Source organism: Amblyomma americanum, chromosome 5, assembly GCF_052857255.1.
Source record: "Amblyomma americanum isolate KBUSLIRL-KWMA chromosome 5, ASM5285725v1, whole genome shotgun sequence".
In the NCBI taxonomy this organism is placed as follows: Eukaryota; Metazoa; Arthropoda; class Arachnida; order Ixodida; family Ixodidae; genus Amblyomma; species Amblyomma americanum.
This window is the reverse complement of record NC_135501.1, coordinates 179,391,470-179,415,384: the sequence shown is the minus strand read 5'-3', so window position 1 is coordinate 179,415,384 and position 23,915 is coordinate 179,391,470. Positions and strand designations below refer to the sequence as shown.

The 23,915-nt window shown below is 47.2% G+C and overlaps 2 protein-coding genes across 2 annotated transcripts; both read right to left on the bottom strand.

The window, feature by feature from the left end:
* Nucleotides 1-16,567: 16,567 nt before the first annotated feature.
* LOC144134415 (zinc finger X-chromosomal protein-like) lies at nucleotides 16,568-17,248 on the bottom strand. The gene has a single exon (XM_077667335.1). It carries the CDS (start codon nucleotides 17,246-17,248, stop codon nucleotides 16,568-16,570), a length of 681 nt encoding a protein of 226 aa, XP_077523461.1.
* Nucleotides 17,249-21,784: 4,536 nt separating this feature from the next.
* Nucleotides 21,785-23,707, bottom strand: LOC144134414 (uncharacterized). The gene is made up of 2 exons (XM_077667334.1): nucleotides 23,484-23,707; nucleotides 21,785-22,151 (listed from the first exon to the last, which is right to left on the bottom strand). Exons 1-2 carry the CDS (start codon nucleotides 23,705-23,707, stop codon nucleotides 21,785-21,787), a joined length of 591 nt encoding a protein of 196 aa, XP_077523460.1.
* Between the last annotated feature and the right edge of the window lie 208 nt (nucleotides 23,708-23,915).

Here is a 23,915-nt window from a genome sequence, read left to right as displayed (position 1 = left end):
AAAATGCGTAGGGCACAGCATTATGACGTCAGCAATTAAAAGTTGCCGGATCACCAAGCTATCGGCAAGTGAAAAAAATAAAACTGGCTTTAAAAATATGCGCCACATCGAATGAACTCAGATTTCGTAGAATTCTAATTTGACGTACGCCGAAGAAAAAAACAATGTGCGGTTTATTCTGGAAAATTGCTTGTGACGACCTGTTTAATTAAATGTTAAGGATAACATTGCGCAAGTATGCGGACGGGTATTAATGCTGTACAAAGCGCTCGGTCACCAGTGCAAGCGGGTAGTTAGTGACATTAGAAGCCGCGCCTTCACATTTCTACGAAATTATGCAAACTCTTTGATGCATCGGTAAGCAGAGTGCAAACCTGAGAAGTGTTAGGAAAATACGATACACATTTTCAATTCAATGATTGGTGATCTACGGCCACTTTTTGTCAATTTAAACTGCGCGCGCAGTTCCAGTCATCGACGTGTGTTCGTGCGCAGCGCAACAGCGCATGACTGAATCGCTGCACGCGAGATGTGTCCTGTGATCGCTGGGCGATGAGTTGATAAGGGCGGCGATAGCGGCGCGCCCGGGATCCCGGAGAGACAGGGCAGTGCACAAGCAGTCGCCATTTGCACGGACGACGGGGCGGCACCTTACCCGAAAAACGGAAGATTCAAGCGGCGTATCCGAAGATGGAATGGCTGTTTACCGTGAGTGGCTGCTACACAAGCAGCCTGGTTTCTTACGGCGCATCCAGCCCCCCTGTATTTGTGCCGCTTCGTCCCATTCTTGTCTCAGTGTGCTTGTTTTGCGCGCTCGAGACTTAACGTCCGTTTTCTTGTGAACAGAGCACTGTGCTCTCGGGAGCCTAGACTGACTGCCCTGCTTCGCCGCTGCGTTCCCTGTTGCGCCCCTTTGAAAGCGTTAGTTTGGTCCGGAATCAATCGGTGTCTTTTATGCTGTGTGTGTGTGACTTCAGTTCAGTCACTAAACATTGCGCGGCTTGCACGTGACGTGGCATCCGCTTGCGCTGCTGCAGCGCCGTGTGTGTGGGGCGCCCTTGCGTTGGTTCATCGCGTGCGGTGTAGTGTTACTCTCCGAGTTTTCTGAACGGCTGTCAATGCTTCTCGCGAGAAATGCCGCCCGTATACAGTAAGCCTGCGTTCAACGAGGCATAATACGCGGGACTGATCGGGCCGCTGCGTTGCCGATATCAAGAAACGTAGAGACTGGTGATGTGGAATTCTTATGGCGCAATGGCATCTGTTGCCAAGAAGCTCCATGGAACCAGGTGTTTTCGACTACTCAAGGTGGCTTCAAAGACCCTTTTTCCAAGCATTTCACCCCAGATAAGCCGAGCATGGGGCAGGGGAAAGCTTGTACCCATTCTATCACCGGTGGGTACTCAGCTGCAATGGGGATCGAACCCCGCACCTCCCGCATGCAAGGCGGATGCTCAACCACTTGTACCCGTGGACCTGTGCTGGTTGCGACCGGGTGTCGATATCACGCTGGACGTCAGCGCTTTCGCCGAAGTTTCGCACGGAGACATTGTCAGCCACCTGGTTTTCTCTTGAAGGGACTATGCAATGAAGGAAAAGTCGCTTGTAAATGTTTTCAGTGCTTAGAAATGATGCTAAGAAGCATTCACACCAAGTATGAGTCTTCGGAACTGAGCCAGCAATTTATTATGAATTTTTAAAAACCGTGTTTTTTTTTAAAATTCGCGGGCCGATTGGTGTGCTCGTAGAGACCGATTTTGAAACTAAAATCGTGAAAAAAGACGTCACTGTACCCATGACGTCGCCAGGCCACCGCACGCTCTCGTTCGCTGGAGCCACGGCAGCCACGACGTCACAGGCACACTTCCGGTAGCCGTGAAAATCGTCTGCTCGTGCCGCCGCGCGATCCTCTCGGGCAGCGCCAGCCAGGGCATTGCCTTCGCGCATATGGTTTCAATTTTCCTCTGCCGCCTCCTTCTGTCGGGAGTTCCGGAGCCACTCGCAGTGGCTCGCTGAGTCGCTACTGTCGTCGCTGGCGTTCAGCCGGTACGGCGTGAACGCATCGGGTTCGATGCCCATCGCGACCGTAAGAGCGAGCAGACGCGCCACGAGGTCCGGGTCCATTACTGCTAACTACAACAGACGACAAGCAAAAAAACCCCACGCGCGCCGCAATCACGCCGCCGACGCTGCTGCTGGGGTGCTAGGAGCGACAACCGGAAGTTGCAAAAGGAACGTCAGCGGATGACGTATACATACATTGGCGGGGCCCAGTCCCAGAGCTGTTTTCTTTATTTTTGTCTGGTGCCCCGCGTGTACGAGTTGAGGGGGGAGAGGAGGAGCGTAATTTTTAATCGTCTATATCTTCGGTGTTATTGATGCTAGCTTAAAAATTCTTTCGTTGGGGTGGCGAGTGCCGAAATGCCTATCTCTCGTCTGCTTTACGTAATCTCAATTAATTTATTGCATAGTCCCTTTAATGTTTCCTGACACTAAAGAAATGCAAGCAATGAAGAACTTGAATCCCAAAACTACAAGCGGTTGGGTGAAAACTATTGCGGCGAAGCGACTGCAAGTAGACAATTCGTGCTCCTACTAGGAAAGGTAAGCTCGACCCTCCGTTTTCTGTTTCGCATTTCGTGTTGAGCATTAAAGGCATTCCCAGATTAGTCAGTGGTGTGTACAGAAGACATGCGACTTTTGTAGCTCAGCGCCAATTGCAAACAGAAACGTGCCGTTAATGGGGCTTAAAAGTCGTCAAACAGAAAATACAGCAGTTTTTGCGAGTATTTTATGCCTGGGATGATGCATACTATATGCGCTCGCCGTACTTTTTTTTTGCACGTCTGTGCATTGTGTACAGCATGCGGGTTTTAATCGCTTCACTTTTCTCCACTGGCTTTGCAGGTGAGCGATTCATATCGACTGGAGGGGCATGCACTCCAAGTTTTGATTTTTTGTAAAGAGAGTTGTGCCGTGCTTTCTGCACACTAAGCTAGTATGGGTAGTGTCGGAGAGACCTGTTTTCGTGTTGGTGCCTTGGATAGCTGCACTCAGAAAAACATTTGGCTCCCTAGATATGTGCAAAACTTCCAGTTCAAAAGGGAGAAAGCGATTAATTTTCGATCTACCAAAGAGAAGAAACGACAGCTTGATGACAGTATTGACTGCTTCCCCCCCCCCCCCTCATACAAGAGAGCAACTAAAAAGATATTTGACGTGCCACCAGCCTCAGGAGAAGAGTTGGAACATTTGTCCATGGTCTTCAATAGAAGTGGTGCTCTTCCTGCGATTTTTGCCATGCTGTCTGGCCATTCCGCTCCCTTCAGAGCAACAGTGCCCAAGGAACAAGCGCACCTTCGATATTTTTACTTAGATGATGACTGTGAAGATGAACTCGCCACCCTCGTCGACAAGGCCAACACATTTCTGAGCACCGGTCATATCACTGATGAAAAATTAAGGTAACTGAATCCAAAACAAAAACCTTGAACAGTTCACCAGACGGGGTCTGGCTTCTTTCCGAATGCGATGATGGCAGCTCTATTTTAACTTTGAAACAGTCCATCGTTACACACCCTTTCATGGCCTGTGGCAAGAAACATCGCTTTAAAAAAAATTCACCAGACTGGTACCTCTACAGAGTTGGTAGAGTAACAGCATCTGTAGCGAAAAGCGTCTGCAGAACAGCCGTAGGTAATACCAGCTTTTCATTACTGAAATCAATATGCTACCCAGAAAAGTCACTCAAGGCTCCTGCCATTGCATGGGGTTTAGAGCAATGGCAGTGGGATGCACTGAACACCTATGGAGAACTCCACAAGCAGAAGCACTACAACTTGATGAGTGTTCCAGATCTCGTCTTCTCCTGAGGGCCTGATATCCATTTGCTGGAGCCACTCCGGATGGACTGATTTCATGTTCATGCATAGCCGAGGAGAAATGCCCATATTTGCTGCGCAGTGCCCTTCATTTACCGAGGCTAGGTCAGGTTTGACCGACATTAAAGGAACTACGCAGATTCACAAGCAGCATGAGTACCATTATCAAATTCAAGCCCATATGACTATATGCAACGTCGACTATTGTGATTTAATTGTCTCGGCTCGAAACATCATTCATGGGCAAAGAATCAAAACGGACGAACATTTCGGCGATCAGAAGTTTGCAAGTGCAAGAGAATATTGCATCAATGTAATTCTCTCTGAGCTTTTCAGCAAGTCCTACACATGCCAGCAGAGGGCTCCAGGAAGGTATGGGCACCAGTGGACAATCACTGCTTCGGCAAAGGACCTGAGGAAGGGAAGATTATTGCCTGCTACAAGCCGTCATGAACATTTAAATCGTTTGATGTTTCATGTCTTTGAATAACACGAGCGCCAAAAGGGAACAAGTGGCACTGTCCACAATGCAAGCAAGATGACGAAAACTAGTTCGTTTGGCATTCATGTTTTCTTGTGTTGGACTATAGTCAGATAAAACTGAAGAACTAAGCGTGGCTCTTCCCCAACAAAGGATTCCCTTTCCAGCCAATGGCGTCGGCCTATTCTCATGAACCTGCTAGCGCGAAAATGCAGGAAGCGTACAAACAGCGACCATAGGACTGTACTATCCCCTTTCATCTGCCTCTCCCTGCATTGTCACGATATCTGGGTCATGGGAACCGGCCGAAAGCATTGTCTGGGAGGGGCTCTCGTGATGGGAAAATCCGCTTCGTCCTAGAGTTGTATGTGACTAAAGCCACTTGAATTTGCAGTAATAAATTGAGCGAGTAAACTAATTTACAAGCTTGACAAACCAGCGTATTTCATTCACTGAAATATTCTGCAATCTGCTGGGAAAACAGGAAGGCACTTGTGAAATTTTAACAATCCATAGTAATGAAGCCAAATTTCTTTATTCTTCAGAAATGCTCTACCTACTATTACATACTGCTAATGCAATTCGGTAGGTAAAGTCGTGTCACCGTCGGGTTTCCTTAGCTCTGCAACAATTGACGGATAGTGATTAGACAAAGCACCGCTTACAGCAACGATTTTGTCCAGTGGCGGTGCATCATCACCTTCTCAGCAGGCTACATACTCAATGGGGGGAATGACGTCCAGAATAATACTTATTTATGAGCGCAGCCACTCGCTGCATATGAATTCTCACGTTGACTAGTTTTCTGGTACTCGGGACTTCTTGTGCTTACAGTTGCTTCTTGCCTTTGGTGTATGCCAAAACATGAAAACGTGCACAATGAAAGCCAACATTCTCCAAGATACCGAAACTCCGGTTTGCAAGCCCGACATCACCAGGACGCAAATTATCTAGAACATACCACAGCGTTCTGTGATATGTTAGTCGCCCGCTCCCCAGCCCTCTCATATGAAGGTAACACCCTGAGGCGCATTGCCAATTAGAAACTTGGCTGTGTTGCTCTGCTTGTATTGCCTAACGTCTCGCTTCTTGGCAAATGCGACGCAGCCGCTCTATTTTTATTTCGAAACAGTCCATGATGAGCACCATATTCGCATCAAGGCAACCAAAGAAAGCATGTGGCATTGTCCACTGTATGTGTGCTGCGATGTGGCAATGAAAGGCAGAACTTCAGACAACAGCCTGCAATGTACAGCCACTAATGAAAAAGGCCACACACCATGGCCTCGGTAACTCCAGATCTGAAACCGAGGTCAGTGTTCTGTAAATTCATCTCGAGCTTCGAGAGAGTTCGCTTTCACATACACAAAAAAACAGCGTTGCGCTGGCAAGCTGTACTGTCATGGACAACAGTTAACAAGATGACTTCGGGAAAGCAAAATCTCTGCAATTATTTCCTAGTTAGCCTGCTGAGACTCCTCAAAAACATTGAGCAGCTAGGTTACTCCGAACGTTACAGCCTCTCATTGGCCTCCATCAGCCGATCGCAGGAAACTTCCTTTCTTGCGGAGCGAAACCACATCTCAAAAACTTCTGGCCATGAGCGTACAAGAATAAAGCTTCTGTGCTCGCTTACGGAACAGGCGATTAAATCTACAGAAACCTGCATCATCCGTATCACAAAGTAGCTTTTGCTGCAATTGAAATCACTCGATAGCATTTTATGAAGATTTTATTTATTTAACCGATCTCCGCTCACTGAAAGAGAGCTTGGCGCCACTGTCCACTATACATCAATGCCCTGAAGAGAACCCTGTCCTGGACGTCACATAAAACAGGAAGTATATAGGTCTCCCTAACGGGTGCCTTCTTAATAAGCGTCTTGGTAGCAACTTTCTGCAGGGCCACTTTTTTTAAGTTCCTGTTCAGATTGTAGTTGAGACGAATTCGAACGCGGCGCATTCCGGCCAAACTGATGGGCTCGCCCATATTGTTTTATTTCACGGTATTTATTTCGTTCCCGGACTTAATAAATCCTACCCTGAAGCTGTTTCATAGTTAAACTTCAGTCTCACCTCTTGCACGGCGATCGAGAAATTTTCGACTGACACCTTAGCCTTGAATTCCATATCAGAACAGTCGGTTAATTAACGTCCACTTATACTCCGCTTCTTGGAGTCAGGTGCAACGCTGTCAAAGCTAGCGCTCTTGTTTGCGTTGCCTGCATCCGCGACCAAAAAGTAGTGCGTTCCTTGCGGTGAGCGCAACATAGTAAATTCTTTGTCTGCCCGCTTAGTACATGACACATTTGTAACTAAAGAGCTTCATTAAATGCGCTCTCATTGCTGACAACATGGTGTCGCTTTCTCCTGCCTTACACCACTCGGCCACAAAACCAACGCGGAGTCGCATTTCTCCCTTTATTTTCCTGTGTGAACTATTTCCGTGTCTTTCAGATCATTGCACCTGATAAATGAAACGGCCCGCTGAACATATTAGTAATATTTGCTGCTAAATCACATGATGGCTGAAGTATTTGCTGAGATTCGTATCTTTAGGAACATTGGTGTTTTTTGTTTTATTGAACTGTTGGTCCGCGCTATTTGCGTCTTCTTGAAACAAATGTCTCCGACGCGGGAATTAAGAACTTGGGCTTCGCAGAATAAGTCTCCAATTTAAACGAAGCCGCATTTTTTTTATTGCTTCCCACCTGGGTAGAATCTTTTCACTGATCTAATCTCTGACACCGTTGTGATTCGTCATCCTTTCCCTGGAGTATTTCTGACATTTTGTTCCCACTGAAGTTGCTCTCAGTGATTAGTGCAACGGCAAAATTATCGCAACTACGCAAAAGGATAGTCGCCGCCGCAATGAGATTGCGGCGCCATGGACTCTTCATCGTCCAGGTTGAATATCAATATCACTATACATCATAAGGCGAAACAGGAAAGCATGCCCGCAGGTCACTGCCGACGAAGTACGCGACCATCGCAACGAAACAATTACTCGTCGTAAGAACATCTGATGTGGGTGCATAATTTTTTTCATACCTGCCACTTTGTCGCGGCTAGCGTGGTGATACGTAACTTGAGCTTAACCTATGATGATGCATTATTACCAAACATATAAAGTGAAACTCACAATTTATTTGCAAACGTTAAAAACAGCCGCCGCGGTGGCTGAATGGTTATAGCGCTCGGCTACTGGCCCGAAAGACGCGGGTTCGATCCCGGCCGCGGCGGTCGAATTTCGATGGAGGCGAAATTCTAGACGCCCGTGTACTGTGCGATGTCAGTGTACGTTAAAGAACCCCAGGTGGTCGAAATTTCCGGAGCCCTTCCCTACGGCGTCTCTCACAGCCTGAGTCGCTTTTGAACGTTAACCCCATAAACCAACCTTAAAAACACGAGTATTTGCAACCTATCATTTCTGTCCTTTTCCTGATGGTCGAACACCATGCTGTGGCAGGATTGAACAGCGCACGCAGGACGAGGATACAGGGAGAAACAACACACGAGCGCTGGCTTCTCTTGACCTCGGAGTTCTTGGACGGCTTGCCGGCATGCGTCAGCCTCTCGTAGAGCGGTTGGGCGTGCCCTCCGCGGCCGTGGTGCTGTCCGTTGAGTTGATCCATGTCCTGCAGATGGATGTCGGTGCTGTGCGGGTTACGCTGGCGCTTGCTGTGCAAGTCCCATGGTGGTTGACCAGGGTGTCCCCTCGCAGGCTGGCCTCATGCCGAGACACGGACAGCAGGGCGTTCCTCTGGACGTTCTTCAGCCCCTTCTCGCCGCCGTGCTTGTCGTGGTGATGGAAGCGATTCTTGCTGTGCTCGTTAGACTTGCGGAGCTTACGCCAGGTGTCGCTGCCTTCCAACTCGCCGTGCGCCTTATTATCGGAGCGTTGCATCTTGGTCGTGGTGGTCCGTGCTGGCTAGCGCTGAAAATCAGACAAGGGCCAGCAGTAGGGCCGCCAGGTGTCGTGGCCATCTTTTCAAACTACGGTACGCAGTCGTCGGCGAATAAAATACCACGAAGGAAATCCGCCAAGCGCTGTCGTTCGGCAGGAGAGAGCGTGCGCGCGTGATGAAGGAAGACAAAAAAAAAAAAACTAGTTTCTCACACGGAGCGTCTCGATGTCGCGGGACTGCCGGAACGACGGTGGGGTCGAGGCGCGGGAGAGAGGATGTACTCGTTCGTGCCTTGTGGTTTCTTACTGTGTCCTCTTCCCGTGTGCCCTGTTTATTCCTGCTGTGCACCGACTAGCTCAACTCCCCGTGCTTCTACCATGGAGTGGTCTTAAAGGGACAGAAGGGTAGAAACTTGGGCTTGTTGGTACATTTTCAAGGGTAGAATTGGTAGCGCAAAAAAACACGGACACAGAAAGACAACACCACAAAGCGCTAACTTCCAACATAAGATTTATTTCGTGAAAGACGGGTGGTTTTTATACTGACTTATCATGCACTACTATCAGACCACCGCTAGCACGCATATCAGACAAATATAGAATCTCCTTTGGCAACAGAGCAACTGAAGGACTACTTACAAAATCACCATCCAACAAAGAAATCCATTCCGCTTCAATTATCTCTCTAGTTAAGCGGTTTTTGTGCATTTTCAAGACCACACATTTTTTAGGAGTGGTACGCAATGACACACACGGCAGTGGGCTGACAAACCTTTTCCACGCATATCACTTACATCACGTCCATGTTCCCGAAGCCTATCATTCAGGCATCTGCCTGTTTGCCCTACATACTGTTTGCCACAGGAAAGGGGTATCTGCTACACAACATTTTCAATGCAGTCAAAACATTTGTTTTTATGTTTCTTAGTACAGCCAACCGTCTTTTTAAATTTTGTCAAATTTTTTGTGCACAAATAACTTTTTAGGGGCTGAAAAAAACACCCTGGTTCCCGAACGTTGCGCTATTTTTTTAAGATTATGGGAAAGCCGATGAAAGTAAGGGTTAACTGCTACTTTCTCTTTCCTAAGCGTAGCCTCTTGAGTGTCTTGCGTTTTTTTCCGGCAGAAGTTCTTTAAAACGCCTTTCGCTACTGAAACCAGAACATGGGAAGGGTAACCGGCGTTTTCCAACCGCTTGCACTGCTGTGAAAAACTTTCATGCATGATTGCGGACAGGACTTCACTAGAGAATTAACAAAAGAAAGGTGAACAATGGAACGTTTTACGAGTTTCGAGTGTGCTGAATGAAAAGGTAATAAAGGTTTTTCACCTCGAGGTTTAAACAACCAGCAAGTCCGATCATGATGTAGTATAATGCTGATGTCAAGGAATTTGATTACCGCCTTTTCAGGTAGTTCAAACGTTAGTTCTAGAGGACGGAAATGGTTACGGAACGAAGTGAGGACATTACGAACATCATCCTTGAAGGAACCGCCATTTCTGTTAAGTGCAATAAGAAAATCATCCACATGTCTAAAAATCTTGACATTGGTACCTTTAGTATATCCGCAAAAGACCTGTCCAACTGAGCTAAAAACAAGTCGCTAAGGATGGGTGCTATGCAAGAACCTATGCAAATGCCTTCTTTTTGAAGATGTGGTTTTTCGACTCACACTATGAATTTAGACTTAAGATAAAATTTTAAAAGTTCTAGAAAACCATTTACCGAGATGCCAGAAGCATTTTGAAAGGCAATAGGTCCGTACTGATCAATACAATCTTCAACACATGATAACAAAGCTTCATGCGGAATGGAATAATAAAGATCGTTTATGTCAACCGAAAAAACAAAGGCCATGTTCCTCATGTGACTTGAAAAAATCTAAAACCTGCTCAGAATTTCGGACAAGGAATGGATCTTGAATGGATAACATTTTCAGATTTTCTTGTAACAAAAGGGCAACAAATTTTTGCCATGTACCATTCTCTGATACAATAACTCTAAAAGGAACATCAGTTTTATGGGTCTTTTGTTCTCGTCGTATGTGTTACTTTGTTGTTTCCTGTAATCTTTGCGCAAGTGCATTCTTTGTTAAAAATGAACAAACTTTCGCTCTGTTCTTGTCGTATGTGTTACTTTGTTGTGCCCTGTGTTCTTTGCGCAAGTACATTTGCATTGAAGAAAACCTGAAGGAAGTCTTTTTTACAATCAGTAATTCCTTTAAGAACCACCCCAAGGTTCAACCTAGTACACATTTTCTTCGCTTCGGCTTTTATCTTTGAAATTTTTACATTTGGATAGCAATTAAAGGCGGAGGACACAGCTTCACATGCTTTATGAAAGAGCCCAGAAGGAAATACAGCAAATCCTCCTTCTTTGTCGGCAGGAAGGAGGCCCAATGAATGATGTTCTAGGTAAGACATAGCTCGATTTACGGGAAGTCTTGAAGGCTGTAACTTACATCGCCGTAAGGTGTCGACGCCTGCAGAAACACATCGGTCTGCCTCATGCTCGGGGATGATACGAGAAATCTGATGAACGAACGTGAGCCGCTCCGCTGAAGACGATTTTGGCTCCTGAGCAAACTTGGGTCCCAACGACAGAACAGATTTCACATGTTCAGGAAGATCCAGTCCTTGTGGCGTATGGATGACACACCGAGGTGAACGTGACTTAATGTCAAGCTGTCCTCTGAGATAGTCCAGTTGTCGCTGCCAAATGAAGTCCGTAGTCTGGCTGACAAGCCGCTGGCACTCGCGTAGCGTCTTCCCTGCTGTGAAAGCGCTTGACCTTTTGTGAACCAAAAGGTGGAGATATTCCCTGTGAAGGCGAGCTAGACGAAACGACTCAGCCTTTAAAATCTTGCACACTCTGACGCCATGACCTCGTGATGGGATAAACCCTCCGAACAGACGCCTCACTTCATCCGGAAGCATATTGTTCCGGCAGCAGAACGAGAGTGTCCTAGCGCGGTTACGATGGATCCCATTCCCGAGCCCGACGACGAAGTTCTCGCAAAAACTCCTGCCTGCATTTCAGGGACTTGAGCCCCACAGAGCTTGCGATGCTTTTGAGGGAGCACGGTTAGGTTAGGCGCCGGCGGGTCGTTTCCCCCTTCCACCATGAGCAGCCGTTGAAAATTAATTATAACTTTAGTGCGGGGAGTCGCGAGGGGCCACAAGGTCGGCGCGTCGTGACCATCGGAGGCTGGCCGGGGCTTTGGGGCCAACGGATTGTGACTTCTTGCACGGCGTGGCTGCAGGGTGCAGCAGGCGGCGTCAAGGTCTCCCACGATTTCAAGGGAAAGGCTATTTATTTATTTTTTTGCAACAAAAAACGGATGGGTGCTCAAGGGCGCTCGCTTTTAAAGTTGGCGGTTTGAAAGTAAGGAAGATGCACGACGCTTCAACGGCTTCCGAGCGTTTATGGAGGTACGGGGTCGGCTCTCTCACCCTGCCCCGCCGCGGTGGCTCAGTGGTTAGGGCGCTCGACTACTGATCCGGAGTTCCCGGGTTGACACCCGACCGCGGCGGCTGCGTTTTTATGGAGGAAAAACGCTAAGGCGCCCGTGTGCTGTGCGATGTCAGTGCACGTTAAAGATCCCCAGGTGGTCGAAATTATTCCGGAGCCCTCCACTACGGCACCTCTCTCTTCCTTTCTTCTTTCACTCCCTCCTTTACCCTCCCCTTACGGCGCGGTTCAGGTGTCCAACGATATATGAAACAGATACTGCGCCATTTCCTTTCCCCCCCAAAACCAATTATTATTATTATTATCTCTCACCCACTTGCATGTACCTTCTGATGTGTACTGTGAATGGACTAAATTAGCCGAAAGCTCAACAGCTCCGCACAACTGCCGAAGCTATTGAATTATGTCACAACGCGCACCTCTCCGCGGAGCCTAATCGGTTTGGCCGGGCCGGCGGCGGCTGGCGCACTCGGCGCGAAATAGACATGCTCCAAGTCTCCGCCAGTGCGGTCAGAGTGCGGCGAAACCGCCGAACGCGTCGGCGGTCAAGCGCAGTTGGAGTATAGAGGGTCTCGCTATGGCCGACGTGACGTCGCCGTGCAGCGCGCGCGCGCGCGTTACGCCGTAGTATGAACGCGCCTTTAGAGCCTGCGCTTAACAGCTGACCAACGTATTCGGTGGCGGCATCTATGGGAACCACTGAACCCCCCCCCCCCCCCTCACTCACTGAATAATAAAAAAAGAAAACCTGTGCCGAAGCTGAGAACCAGGGCCTTTGGCGTTTGAAGCGGAGACGCTACTACTCCGCCACAACGCCTCGCGATATAACAATGAATAAATCCGCGTCTAGTGAATGCATTCTTCCGATGCAGAAGTCTCCGCGCTTTCGCTACGTATATACTGGCCTAACAGAGCTACGCCATCAGCAATTCTTCTTAACTGCCTTGTACCTTGTCTCCCGTCCCTAATAAACAATTTCCGTTAAGTAGTTTGAAGTTGACTGGCAAAGCCGGGAATCTTTCGCCGGGCGAGCGTGCGAAGACACAAGTGCTCTTTATACTGCAAACTGCCTTGTACGATCACCGACCATCGTGCCATCATAGTTTTTCATCGACCATGGCGATCATCTGACCAGCCTTAACATGCTACTTCAAAGGTTAACTAGCCCTTGAAGCGGCACTTGGAGTTACTCTGCTGTTCAGCGCTTGTAAATCGAGGCGCGTCAAAATAAAACCACGGGGCACGCAAAGCTCATAGACGCGAAGCGCCTTAACAAATTGAAACTCTCCTGAACGCCTGTGGCCCCGTCAAGCATTGTTTTTTTTTTTGCTTCTAACATTCAGGTTGTCTTTTGTCTGTCTTCTCTGTGTGATAAAAAAGCACTATCGGTTTTAAAACACAACTTACTTCAATATTGAACCGCGCAACCTTCCTTTGTCAGCCTCACAGGTTCGCGGCTTCCATGTAGGAAGGAAAATTCCTCCAAGGTGGCGTCTCTTGTCCTATGACGTCATCATGCTTGTACTTGCGAGACTGGCCTGTGGCGGCGATACCTGCATTTTGGTTCTTGCTATTTCCTACCTTACTAGAGCTTTGTTTCCAGTAAGAGTGGCGTTTTTGTGATCGGGAGCTGGTATTCTATCGATACAAGCCAAATTCAATTTCTCCTAAGTGTCCCTTTAAGGATGGAGGCGTGGGGTGATTTTGAATAAGAGATGGGCGCGGCCTTTCCCTATACCAGGGGTATGGCTGTGGTGTGAATCGGCCTAGAGCGGAACTACAGGCCAACTGTTGTCATCACTTGTTTTTGTTATTGATGACATCAGTGGTTTCAGTTTTAGGAAGGTACAACGCGTCAGTCAGTGGCCATGAGAGGTATAAATGCACTATCATTCACACCTCCCTCCTTCAATATCTCTCACCCCTCTCCATAAAGGATACCCTTTGTGGTCTCATTGTAGTCAGCTGCCATTGGTTTGAAAGAATAGACTAACATCAGTGAAGAGTGTTCGTGAAGCTGTCCGAAGTTATGCTGGCCATTTTACACCATTTTATTGACCAGCAGTTGTGAAATGCTAGGCCTACAGAGTTGGAGGAAATTAGAAAAAAAATCTTAGTCAAACCGTAGGCTATATAAATGTCAGAGTACATATTTAATGCCGACGACGCGTAACAGTCAGAAATACCAATAAGTCATAAAAATACAATTCTTATGTATTGCTAGCGCAGAAAATAGTGTGTTTGGCCGAAGTGAGATTGCATTGTAATTTGGGCGCTCAGCTTCAAAGTAAAGCCTGATTTCACCTCATGCTTGCATACTGTGAGGATTTTTTAAAAATATAGTGATAGCCTATTTACACTCTAGAATTCATTTAAACAAAAGTGTTCTTTACAAGGCTACAAATAGAAGCCACCGCGACGTACCTAGAGGATGTCACGTGCCTTGCCTCGAGCTGAGTTTTTGGTTTGCTCGTGCTGCATGTAACCCTCTTTTACTCAATATTAAACTTCTCTGTGTAAGTTCCTTAAGCACATCTTACGAGAAAGATTCCAGAACACTGGAATTGACGGGATGTTTTGTTGGTACCACTGTGTCTATCGCTGCTGTCTGTAACGACGTCGTGTTCCAAGGCTTTTCAAACGGCCGCTTTCAGCGGACCGTTTCTGAAACTCTTATCAGACGGCCACGCCAAATTTATTCAGGCTGAGGAAGTCTCGATTCCCACGCAGCTGATATGCGTGGTGTCTCACGGCAATCTTTGCATGGAGTTCTTAGCGAAAGGTTTTCGTTGATCTCCATCCAAACTTGTAGGATAACTCACACTGATAAGAAGCGCGCGCTGTCAAGGAAGTGGTTTGCAATAATTTTGAAACCAAGCCTTTGGCGACGGCATTTGTTTTCTGCATCAAGCCATTTCCTTAGCACGTTCTCGAAAATGTTTGTACAAGCGACTATTATAGCCAGGCGCACATCGCAACAATCCCCGCTGCCGTTTATTTCTTCCTGTTGTTGTTCTTTGCGAGTTTAGTTCAATGTTCTTTATTGCATGTCTAATTCATGCACGATCTGCCATGGCACACCGTTTCCAATATTGTTGTCGGTCGCAGCATGGAACGCAAGTGATTAACCTGGTAATAATAAGTAATGAAAACAACGCGACAGTAATTTACACACTCTTGGAGAGCTTTGACCGCAATTATTTCAAAACAAACATATAAAACTCTATTAAACTATACATCTTTCGAAACTTCATCACCTTACGATACATAATTACAGCGAGCACTTCTGCTGGGTTCCAAGCCATGTTGGTAGTGCAGGGAATAAACTTGCTGACTCCATAGCAGATAATGCAACCGTGCGCAATATGTCTGCACGATGAGAATTTTTGTCAGGACTATAATATAAAAATTAGACGAGCGCTAATGTCCAAATTGTATGTCGATTGTAACTTCAGACAAAATAATAAATTACATCCTGTACAACCATACGTAAATGAATGTAAGGAGTTCTATCACAAAAAAAAAATTAGGAAGTCATTCATTCACGAATCGGACGCATATATACCTAACATACAACTGCTAGGTTTTGGGAGCACAGCCGCCTAAATGTGAGCACTGTAATGGTCAGCTTTCAGCTATTCATACTCTTTTAACCTGTGCCTTTCATGAAAGTTATCGTCGCAAGCATTTTCGAAAATTTTTTAAATACCACATAAGCATTTCAGCCTCCTTTTTTATTAGAGGATGACCCCCTTGTACCATTTGATGACGTCATGCATTATTTAAATAGAATCGCGATTTTAATGAACATATAAAGTTGTAATTTTTGGTTGCTATAATGTTTGAAAAGGGCGCCCTGGCACTGACAAGGGGGCGCCGTAGCCAAGCACGGTGGGAGGGAACTCCTCGCTCTCTTGCTCGTGGTCAAACCCAGCCAATACCTTGCATTTAAATTGCAGTTAAAGTTACATTTTTACCGAGCTCAAAACACTGCACTTGTCCTTTCAGATTTCATTTATTTCATTCGAGCCGTTTACATTGGATTTTTAGTCTAGATTTCATATGCAGCGTAACACAAATGCCTAATTTAACACGAACTGGAACATTTTTCTGGCGCTCCTTGGCCTTAGCCGCTTTTGCGCAATTAAATTCTCAACTAACGAATCGACCACAGTGTAGACTGGGAAGAACCAAGCCGTACACGCACCGCAGTTCATCGCAGCGTCCGAGTATTTTCAGGCGTATCTTTAACCTCCCCCGTTATTGTTTTTTTTCTTTTTTTATCAGAATCAGTCTTTATTTGTTAATATATTCCATACGTGCAGTATATCATACAGAAGGAGGTCACGAAGTCGACGACTGTAAAGGGACCTCCTAATCAAATACATCGTGTAAACACTTCACAGCTGCGACAGGTGAGATGAATATGAGAAATTGAATATCTACTTGAAAATTAAACCTTTTATTTTTGTTTGCGAAATATTCCATGAATCTCTCCATCGAAGAGACATGCTCACTCAGCACTGCATATGTACACCGACACACTGACATCTTTCAACGCTGTTTCTACCATTTTTGGCGACGATGTTGCGTTCTAGCACCTGTTCTTTATTTTAATTTCACATTGGCCCCACAATTTTTTTTACTGGTTTATTTTTGGTTTGCAATGCATATGTAAACCAAGGACGAGCAGGCAAAAGGCGTTATGCAACACCTGACTAGGGCCTGCCCTCCTATACACAACAAACAACAAATTGAGACACAAATTAACAAAATTGACACACTTCCCCCTATTATATGCAGGCTGCTACTCTTGAGGCTTCGTCACTAATCTACGTCTGGTGGCTTCTCTTGTGGCATCTCGGAGCCATGCCGCACGCGGACATGGCTTCTCAGATTTGCCAAGTGGCTCATGCCTTTCCCGCACAGCGGGCAGTGCACTGGGTATCGGCGGTTGTGCACCACTCTCTCGTGGCGCCTGGCATGGTTGCTTGCCTTAAACCTCTTTCCGCACTGTGAGCAGGCATGGGGTCGTGCTTCTGTGTGCGTCAGCAGGTGCCTCCCGAGCTCCTTGGGCGTAAAGAACCCCTTTCCACACTGGGAACACACGTGTGGGAGCTCACCGTCGCCAAATTGCCGTTTGCGGTGACATGTTAAGTAAGATAAACTGGAAAAGCACACGCCACAGTCGGCGCACTCATGCATCTTGGATCCCACGTGAACCGCCAGGTGACAGGTAAGGGCACTCGACTGAACGAAGCTCTTCTTGCAGACCTTGCACACGAAGGGCCGCTCGCCGGTGTGCGTCCTCTCGTGCTTGGCGATATGCTCCTTTTTATTGCTGGAATACGGGCAGTAGGTACAGCAGTGCTTTCCCGGCGGCCCCTGTGGGTGCTCGCGCTGTCGGTGCACATCCAAGAGGGCTTGTGTGGAGAACTGCTCGTCACATGCCTCGCAAGAAACAGGTGTAGCAACCATACCATTGTAAACTTCTGCACAGGCAGCCATGGTCTCAGTGCAGAGCTGCTGAAGTCGTCGTCGCAAGTACAGCGAAGATGTACTGTCGTTCATAAGCCACTCATGTATCTGGGACGAACACCACTTCGGTTCAAAAACTAAGTGCTCTATGGTCTCCGTTTCTGTTTTACACGTAGCGCACAAAATATCTTCAAATGTGGATCTGTACGTTTTCCTTCTCAAAACCCCTGTCCTAGCTTCAAAGAGCAATGAACAGCTGCATCGCGAGTTATCAAATAACTGTGTCTTTCTGAAATTACCTGTTTTCGTGTCCTCTATATATACTCGGCGCTGATTTTCCCTGCATTCTTTCCGTCCACACCTTTCTTTCTGTCTCCTTTACCTCCGCTTTCACACTATAGTATTCCTCTGAACCACATCCCTCACGTGTGGGTACTTCATTCTTAGAGTTCGTGTTCTCTTCGTCCATTTTGTGCTAATACTTTTCATGTATAGATATTTGTACACCTGTTTTCGCCCACCTTGTTTTCTGCATTTGAGTTAATCTCTGATGATATGTAGTCTACGGCCCATCTCCTGGGCACGTTGCCAGCTGCCCCAAGCAGGCTTTAGACATACAAACATCCCCGGAATCAGTGAGTGAGGTTTTAGTGAGACTATCTGCACTTCTTTCTCTCTTCTTTCACTGCCACTATCCTCGGGTGTCCAATGAGATGTGGTTATTTTTTTTAGGAAAGAAAATGGCGCAGTAATTATATCAACTTTTGTTTTAGTGCTGCGCGCATTTACCAAGACTTGCTGAGCACGTGGATTCGATCCCGGCCGCGGCGGTCGCATTTCGACGGAGGCGAAATGTTGGACCTCTTGTCCTTGTACTGTGCGATCTCAGGGCACCCTAAGAAACCCGTGGTCGAGAGTATCCTCAGCCCTCCACTGCGGCGTCCCTCATAGCCTGAGCCGCTTTATGGCATTAGTCAAGCCTTATAACCCAGACCAAACGTTACCAAAAGATGAAGATAGGTAAATTAGACATGCTAAGCTGCACAGAAGTAGATGCGAAGGGAAGAAAGAGGCATTTGGGACAATCTTTGGAGGACTCCAATGCTGCGCTTATGAGTTGACGTGATTGCGTACGCCGTTTGGTGCGTCATCTGATGCTGATGACTTTTTAATTTTTTTACAAGATTAATTTATAAGACGATGATATACATCAATACTCAGCATCAGCAAACATTGGCTTTCTGTTGTGAGCAGTCTGACCTTTTTAAAAACATCTTGCCTTTTTTTAATTTCAATTAATTAATCAATTACACACTCTAATTTTTTTAGCATCACCTTGCATTGACTTTTCATTTCGAAAAGTTTTTACACAATTGAACCCCCTCATTTTAAAAAAAATTCATTTCTTTAAATGATCAAATGATTACAATTGTTTCATTAACTCGTCATGGCCTATCACACACCAATCAATAATCAATCACTAGAACTACAAATAACCATGATATAGGATTTTTTTGCGCAGCCACCGATTATTTCCGACACGTGATGCTGACTACTACTAAGCCGACGGCTTTTGGACCGACCCAGCTATGCAAGTTATCGCGTAAAAGGAAATGTCAGAATATATACACAATCATATAATTACTTGCCTGAAGAATGAAGTTACGTCGTCCATTGTAGTCGTCGCCTCAGTGATAACACAGAGGTGTTGCATCGTAGGAATGACTGCGAGTGCCGTTGCGAATACGTTGTGCCTCAGCGGCAATCTGAGGAACCTTGATCTCCAGGAAGCTGAGCCTCGGATTGGCTGGCAGCATCTGGCTCAGCATTACGTAGAAGCTCGCAATGTCCGTCACTCCTGGCGGGAAACTGTTCGGGTTGAAGAGCAGCTCGATGACGCGACACTCACGCCAGAAATCCAGCGATGTCATCCTAGCCGTGTCACCGAGAGTCAGCCGCCGAAACTTTGTGTTGCTGCCGTGCAGTTCCCTAAAACACGTTGGGCTCAACATGAGCGGCGTCCTGCAGGTTGCGCACAGGCCGTCCCGATTCGAATCCCGCTCCGCACCGATGTCCAGCTGCTATAGATTCCTGCATCCCCGGGCAAGGAACCTGAGCGATTCGGCATGGTTCACACCGCACGGATCGAGCGCCAGAGCACGCAGGTTAGGCAGCGTGGAAGAGACGATGTAGGACCCATCGCGATCCAAGTGGAACGAGGCCAGGTTCTTCTCCATGATGCAGGTTAGGCAGCGTAGAAGAGACGATGTAGGACCCATCACGATCCAAGTGGAACGAGGCCAGGTTCTTCTCCAAGATGCAGGTTAGGCAGCGTGGAAGATACGATGTAGAACCCATCACGATCCAAGTGGAACGAGGCCAGGTTCTTCTCCATGATGCAGGTTAGGCAGCGTGGAAGAGACGATGTAGGACCCATCACGATCCAAGTGGAACGAGGCCAGGTTCATCTCCATGACACAGGTTAGGCAGCGTGGAAGAGACGATGTAGAACCCATCACGATCCATGTGGAACGAGGCCAGGATCTTCTCCGTGATGTTGGTTGCATCCTCCCGAAGAATAATTTCATTGCGTCCATGAAGAACTGACAGGATGTCCCGGTCCTGGACAGCTGTTGTTCACATGGTGCCAACGGGACTAAGCACAGGTACGAGACTTCGCTCCAGCAGTCGGGCCTCGAGGCGACTTCGGAAAGGCGTCGATGTGCTGCTTGGAAATAGGTTTCCATGGCCACGACTACTTGCTTGACCCCTATAAGCTGCACGGTTTCCAACCAGTGGTCTTTGAGAACGCCTTAACTGCGCGAAGGGGCAGCAGAACGACAAATAATGATGATGATTCTACTCCCTAAGAAGAACGCTGCGCATCTTAGCGGATTATTAAGGAACGAAACGAACTCGGGAATTTTAGCTCACGAACTGAGAGGCGCAGAACCTCTCCTACCTGAGGTAACAGAGGCACTGCGTGAGAAGACGGAAAAGACCGCGAGATAGGGAAGAGAGGATGGTTCGGACTAAAGCTTTCAAGACTGTGCTGCAAAGATGTCCACACGCGTGAGTTACCGGCCCACCCTTCTTAGCATGCACGGTTGGGCGAGCTCCCTGGACATTTTTTACGAAAAGCCGTCGAAAGGGAAAGTACACACAAAAAAAAGACAAACTCGACATACACGCCGATGCATTATCGACTGCCCCTATTGTTGGGGCACTCAAAGTTAAAGCGCGCAAGGCATAATCACCCAGGATAATCTTAACAAACGAACAGAAGCAAGAAGGTCGCGATATCGTAACCGTTTCTGTTTCTGTTAGTTCTTGTCCTTTTATGCACTGGGCCTGGGGCATACCAGTTCCTTTGCAGATAGACATTGATGGCGAATTAAATTAGGAAACGTCACGCTTTTTGCTGAATCTCCAAGGCCTCTATATCTATCTCGTTATTTGATCTTCAGTCCTGCTTAGAACTCGGGGTCATTTCGAACCCTGGAGCACATTAATTTTTCTTACAGTGGCCGCCTATATTGCTCGAAATCTTATTTGTGCACAAATATAAGGCAACAATCGGTATAATAAGTACAAGATGCCAAGCATGAGGCAACCTGCTGACTGCCTTTAGAGCTAAGCGTTGTCTTTCGACAGGACATGCTCTGTGCTTCCCGTACTCCCGAAAATATAAAAAAAGAACTGAAGGTGAGGAGGCAGTCAGGTAGTCCCTTTCCCACACAACGGGTCCTGGGGAAGGCGGTGCAGCTGTATCGCGGTAGAGACGGCAGTTATTTCTTATACCCCTGTCACACGGGCGTATCAAGGCGATCGAGCGCTGCTATTACAAGGCAATAAAACATGATTTACACTCTCGGCAATGATCAACTAAATTCGTGAAGCGGTTAGAATCTAATGAGTTTAGATGTACTCTCAGTCGTGTGTTAATACGTCGTCCTGTTTGACCAATATACATTTTACCACAGGACAGCGGTATTTTGCACACCACGCCCTCAGAGCACGGTAAAAATTTCCTATCATGCTTAATGCCACAAGACGGTACAGATTTGTTAGGATCATGTTTTCCTTCCTGGTACTAATGTGACATATTGTCAATTGATTGACCAGAGAAATCGTAGAAGCCTACAAGATGAGAAACGAAGATTGTGCGCTAGCAAACCATCCCTGCTCCTGCGTGACAGTAAGGTTGCCTATCTTGACCCAACATAGTGCACGTGCCTTGTGATTTTAATGTTTGGTTGTTTCCTGTTCGCTTATATTTGCCTGTTTGCTGTGATTAAACTTTAGTTGAGAGCCAGCACTTGTCCTGTGTTTTCTACCCTTGAAGTCCCCGTTTTCCGCGCTGTATTTTTTCAAGTATGTATCACCAACTCGCCCGCCTTGCTATCATATTGACCTTCTTCAATATCTGTGCTGTGGCTGCTGGAGGCCATCATCGTTGTTTTCAAGTTCTGTCCACTACTGCTGCAGGACAGCATCTCCAAACTCCTCGCACACATTGTTCAAAATGCAGCACGCACCAGCAGCCAGGCGGGAATTTTCAATTGCCTATTCCATGCGCTTCAAGACGAAGCCAAACCGGGCTTTCAGCCTGCCGAAGGCATTTTCAACCACTCTCCTAGCCATGTACAGGCGGTAGTTGAACAGTTTTTCGTCATCGGTCAGGTTTGCGCGGTGGCTGAATGGCTTCATCAAGTTGGTGGACAGCGGTAATGCCTGATCACACAATATGACCGGAGGCACTCCTGTGAAACCCATGATGGCACGTGGCTGACGGAACAGAGGGCCATTCACGGCTTTTTTCAGCTTGGAGCCACTGTAAACGTGTGATTCATGGCAGCGGCCTGGCGATCCAACTTGTATGTACAGGGACCTGTAGCGGTGGTCCATAAATGCAAGCAGGATGATGTGGTACCTGCAAATAAAATATGGGGTTAATACGACTGACACAATGCAAGCAGTTATTACATGACGATAGTGACTGGAACATAATACTAGAATGCATACAATACGCCTGTGCTTGCTCTCGGGAGAGTCATCTGCATGCAATGAGGGACAACGCACTGCCTGACACTAGCGGCGAAAATGTTTCGCTCGCAAAGTTAAATTGACAATCACGCCTGTAGGCACTTGCAATAAACCTTAACTGAAGGTCACTAGTTCACAACTACGTCGAGGGCTTACCATACTATTGTGGTAAGCACAAAAGTGGTCAAAATGACAAACGACGCGAACACAATAATAATTTGTTTTGGGGGGGAAAGGAAATGGCGCAGTATCTGTCTCATATATCGTTGGACACCTGAACCACGCCGTAAGGGAAGGGATAAAGGAGGGAGTGAAAGAAGAAAGGAAGAAAGGGGTGCCGTAGTGGAGGGCTCCGGAATAATTTCGACCACCTGGGGATCTTTAACGTGCACTGACATCGCACAGCACACGGGCGCCTTAGCGTTTTTCCCGATGCTCGTCGCGATATGCTCGCGGCCTATAGGGCGCAGGGCATACTACCAGACTCCATCAAGACGCTATTGTGGCCGCAGGGCAGTGCGCGCACTCGTGAGCGAACTTTGGTGAGCCTCTGTGCATTCCTCGAACACACGGGCTTGACGTCCCGTCAGTTCTCCGTCAGGTAGTTACACGCAGTGACCGAACGCTCCGCGAGTTCTACCTTGAACGATTAATAACTGGACGCCCCACTCCAGTTGTAACCTACACAGTGCTGTGCGCGTGTGTAATTTAATTCCTCTAAAATGAACTAATCACGCGCACAACCTGGACACATTTCTTATTGTGTAAATAGTTTGTACATATTACTTCTCCCCCTGTCCTCTATTCCTGTCCCCTCACCTCTTTCATTTCATTTCTCCATTCTGCCTGCTGTCCTTTATTTCCGCTGCCCCAGCTGGGGTGCTTCAGTATCGATGGCAGATGCCGGGGCTAGCAAAAAACTTTCCTTCCTTTTTACTATTATTTTTAATAAAACCACTACCACCACCACCTCCATAAAAACGCAGCCGCGAACACAAGTGGAGTGTGTTTTGCGCTTGTGTTTTTGTCATTTGGCATTTGGTTCCTTCGTGTATTTTAGAAGAGCATAAGCATCCGATAAGATCGACCGACTGGCCTCTGTGTTAGCATTGTTGCTGATCGTCCTTTGTAGTTCCTGTAGCCCACGGTTTTTTCCTTGGGAAGCGACAGAGGAAAGTGGCAGCCGTCCAATGCTCCGACTGCTTGCGGAAATTGGCACGCTGCGTTGAGCTCTCTGTGTTCAGGCATGGTGTCCAGCGTCGACATCTTCACCCAGTCATCTTCCATAAGTTCAAAAACGGCCTCGCATAGCTCGCGGTAGGACTGGTTCACTGTCGAGTGTCCGACGGTGAACAACTCTGCGATACTGCGTTCTTCCTTTGAAGAGCACAGCCGGTACAACCCGATGGCGACTCGCTTCTCGACAGGGATAGCTTTTCTCATGTTCGTGTCTTGCCGCTCAATATGCGGTCGCACACTTTCGACAAAGTATCTAAAGGTAGCAGGCGTCACACGGAACACGCAGTTGATGTACATCTCGCCGAGTCTCCTAAACCACATTGTGTTCCTGTCAGAATACCACCTTTCGCGGTTCACGATCCTGCCGCGAGCAAATATGGACGCGTTCAGTGCGCTGACGTACACCAGCTCT

Bases quoted from the DNA above. Each gene is read 5' to 3' on its own strand.
- LOC144134415 (XM_077667335.1), bottom strand. From the start codon at position 17,248: ATGGCTGCCTGTGCAGAAGTTTACAATGGTATGGTTGCTACACCTGTT.
- LOC144134414 (XM_077667334.1), bottom strand. From the start codon at position 23,707: ATGAGAAAAGCTATCCCTGTCGAGAAGCGAGTCGCCATCGGGTTGTAC. The intron at 22,152-23,483 runs GTGCCAATTTCC...TTTTATTTGCAG, and splicing joins CACAGAGAGCTCAACGCAGC to GTACCACATCATCCTGCTTG.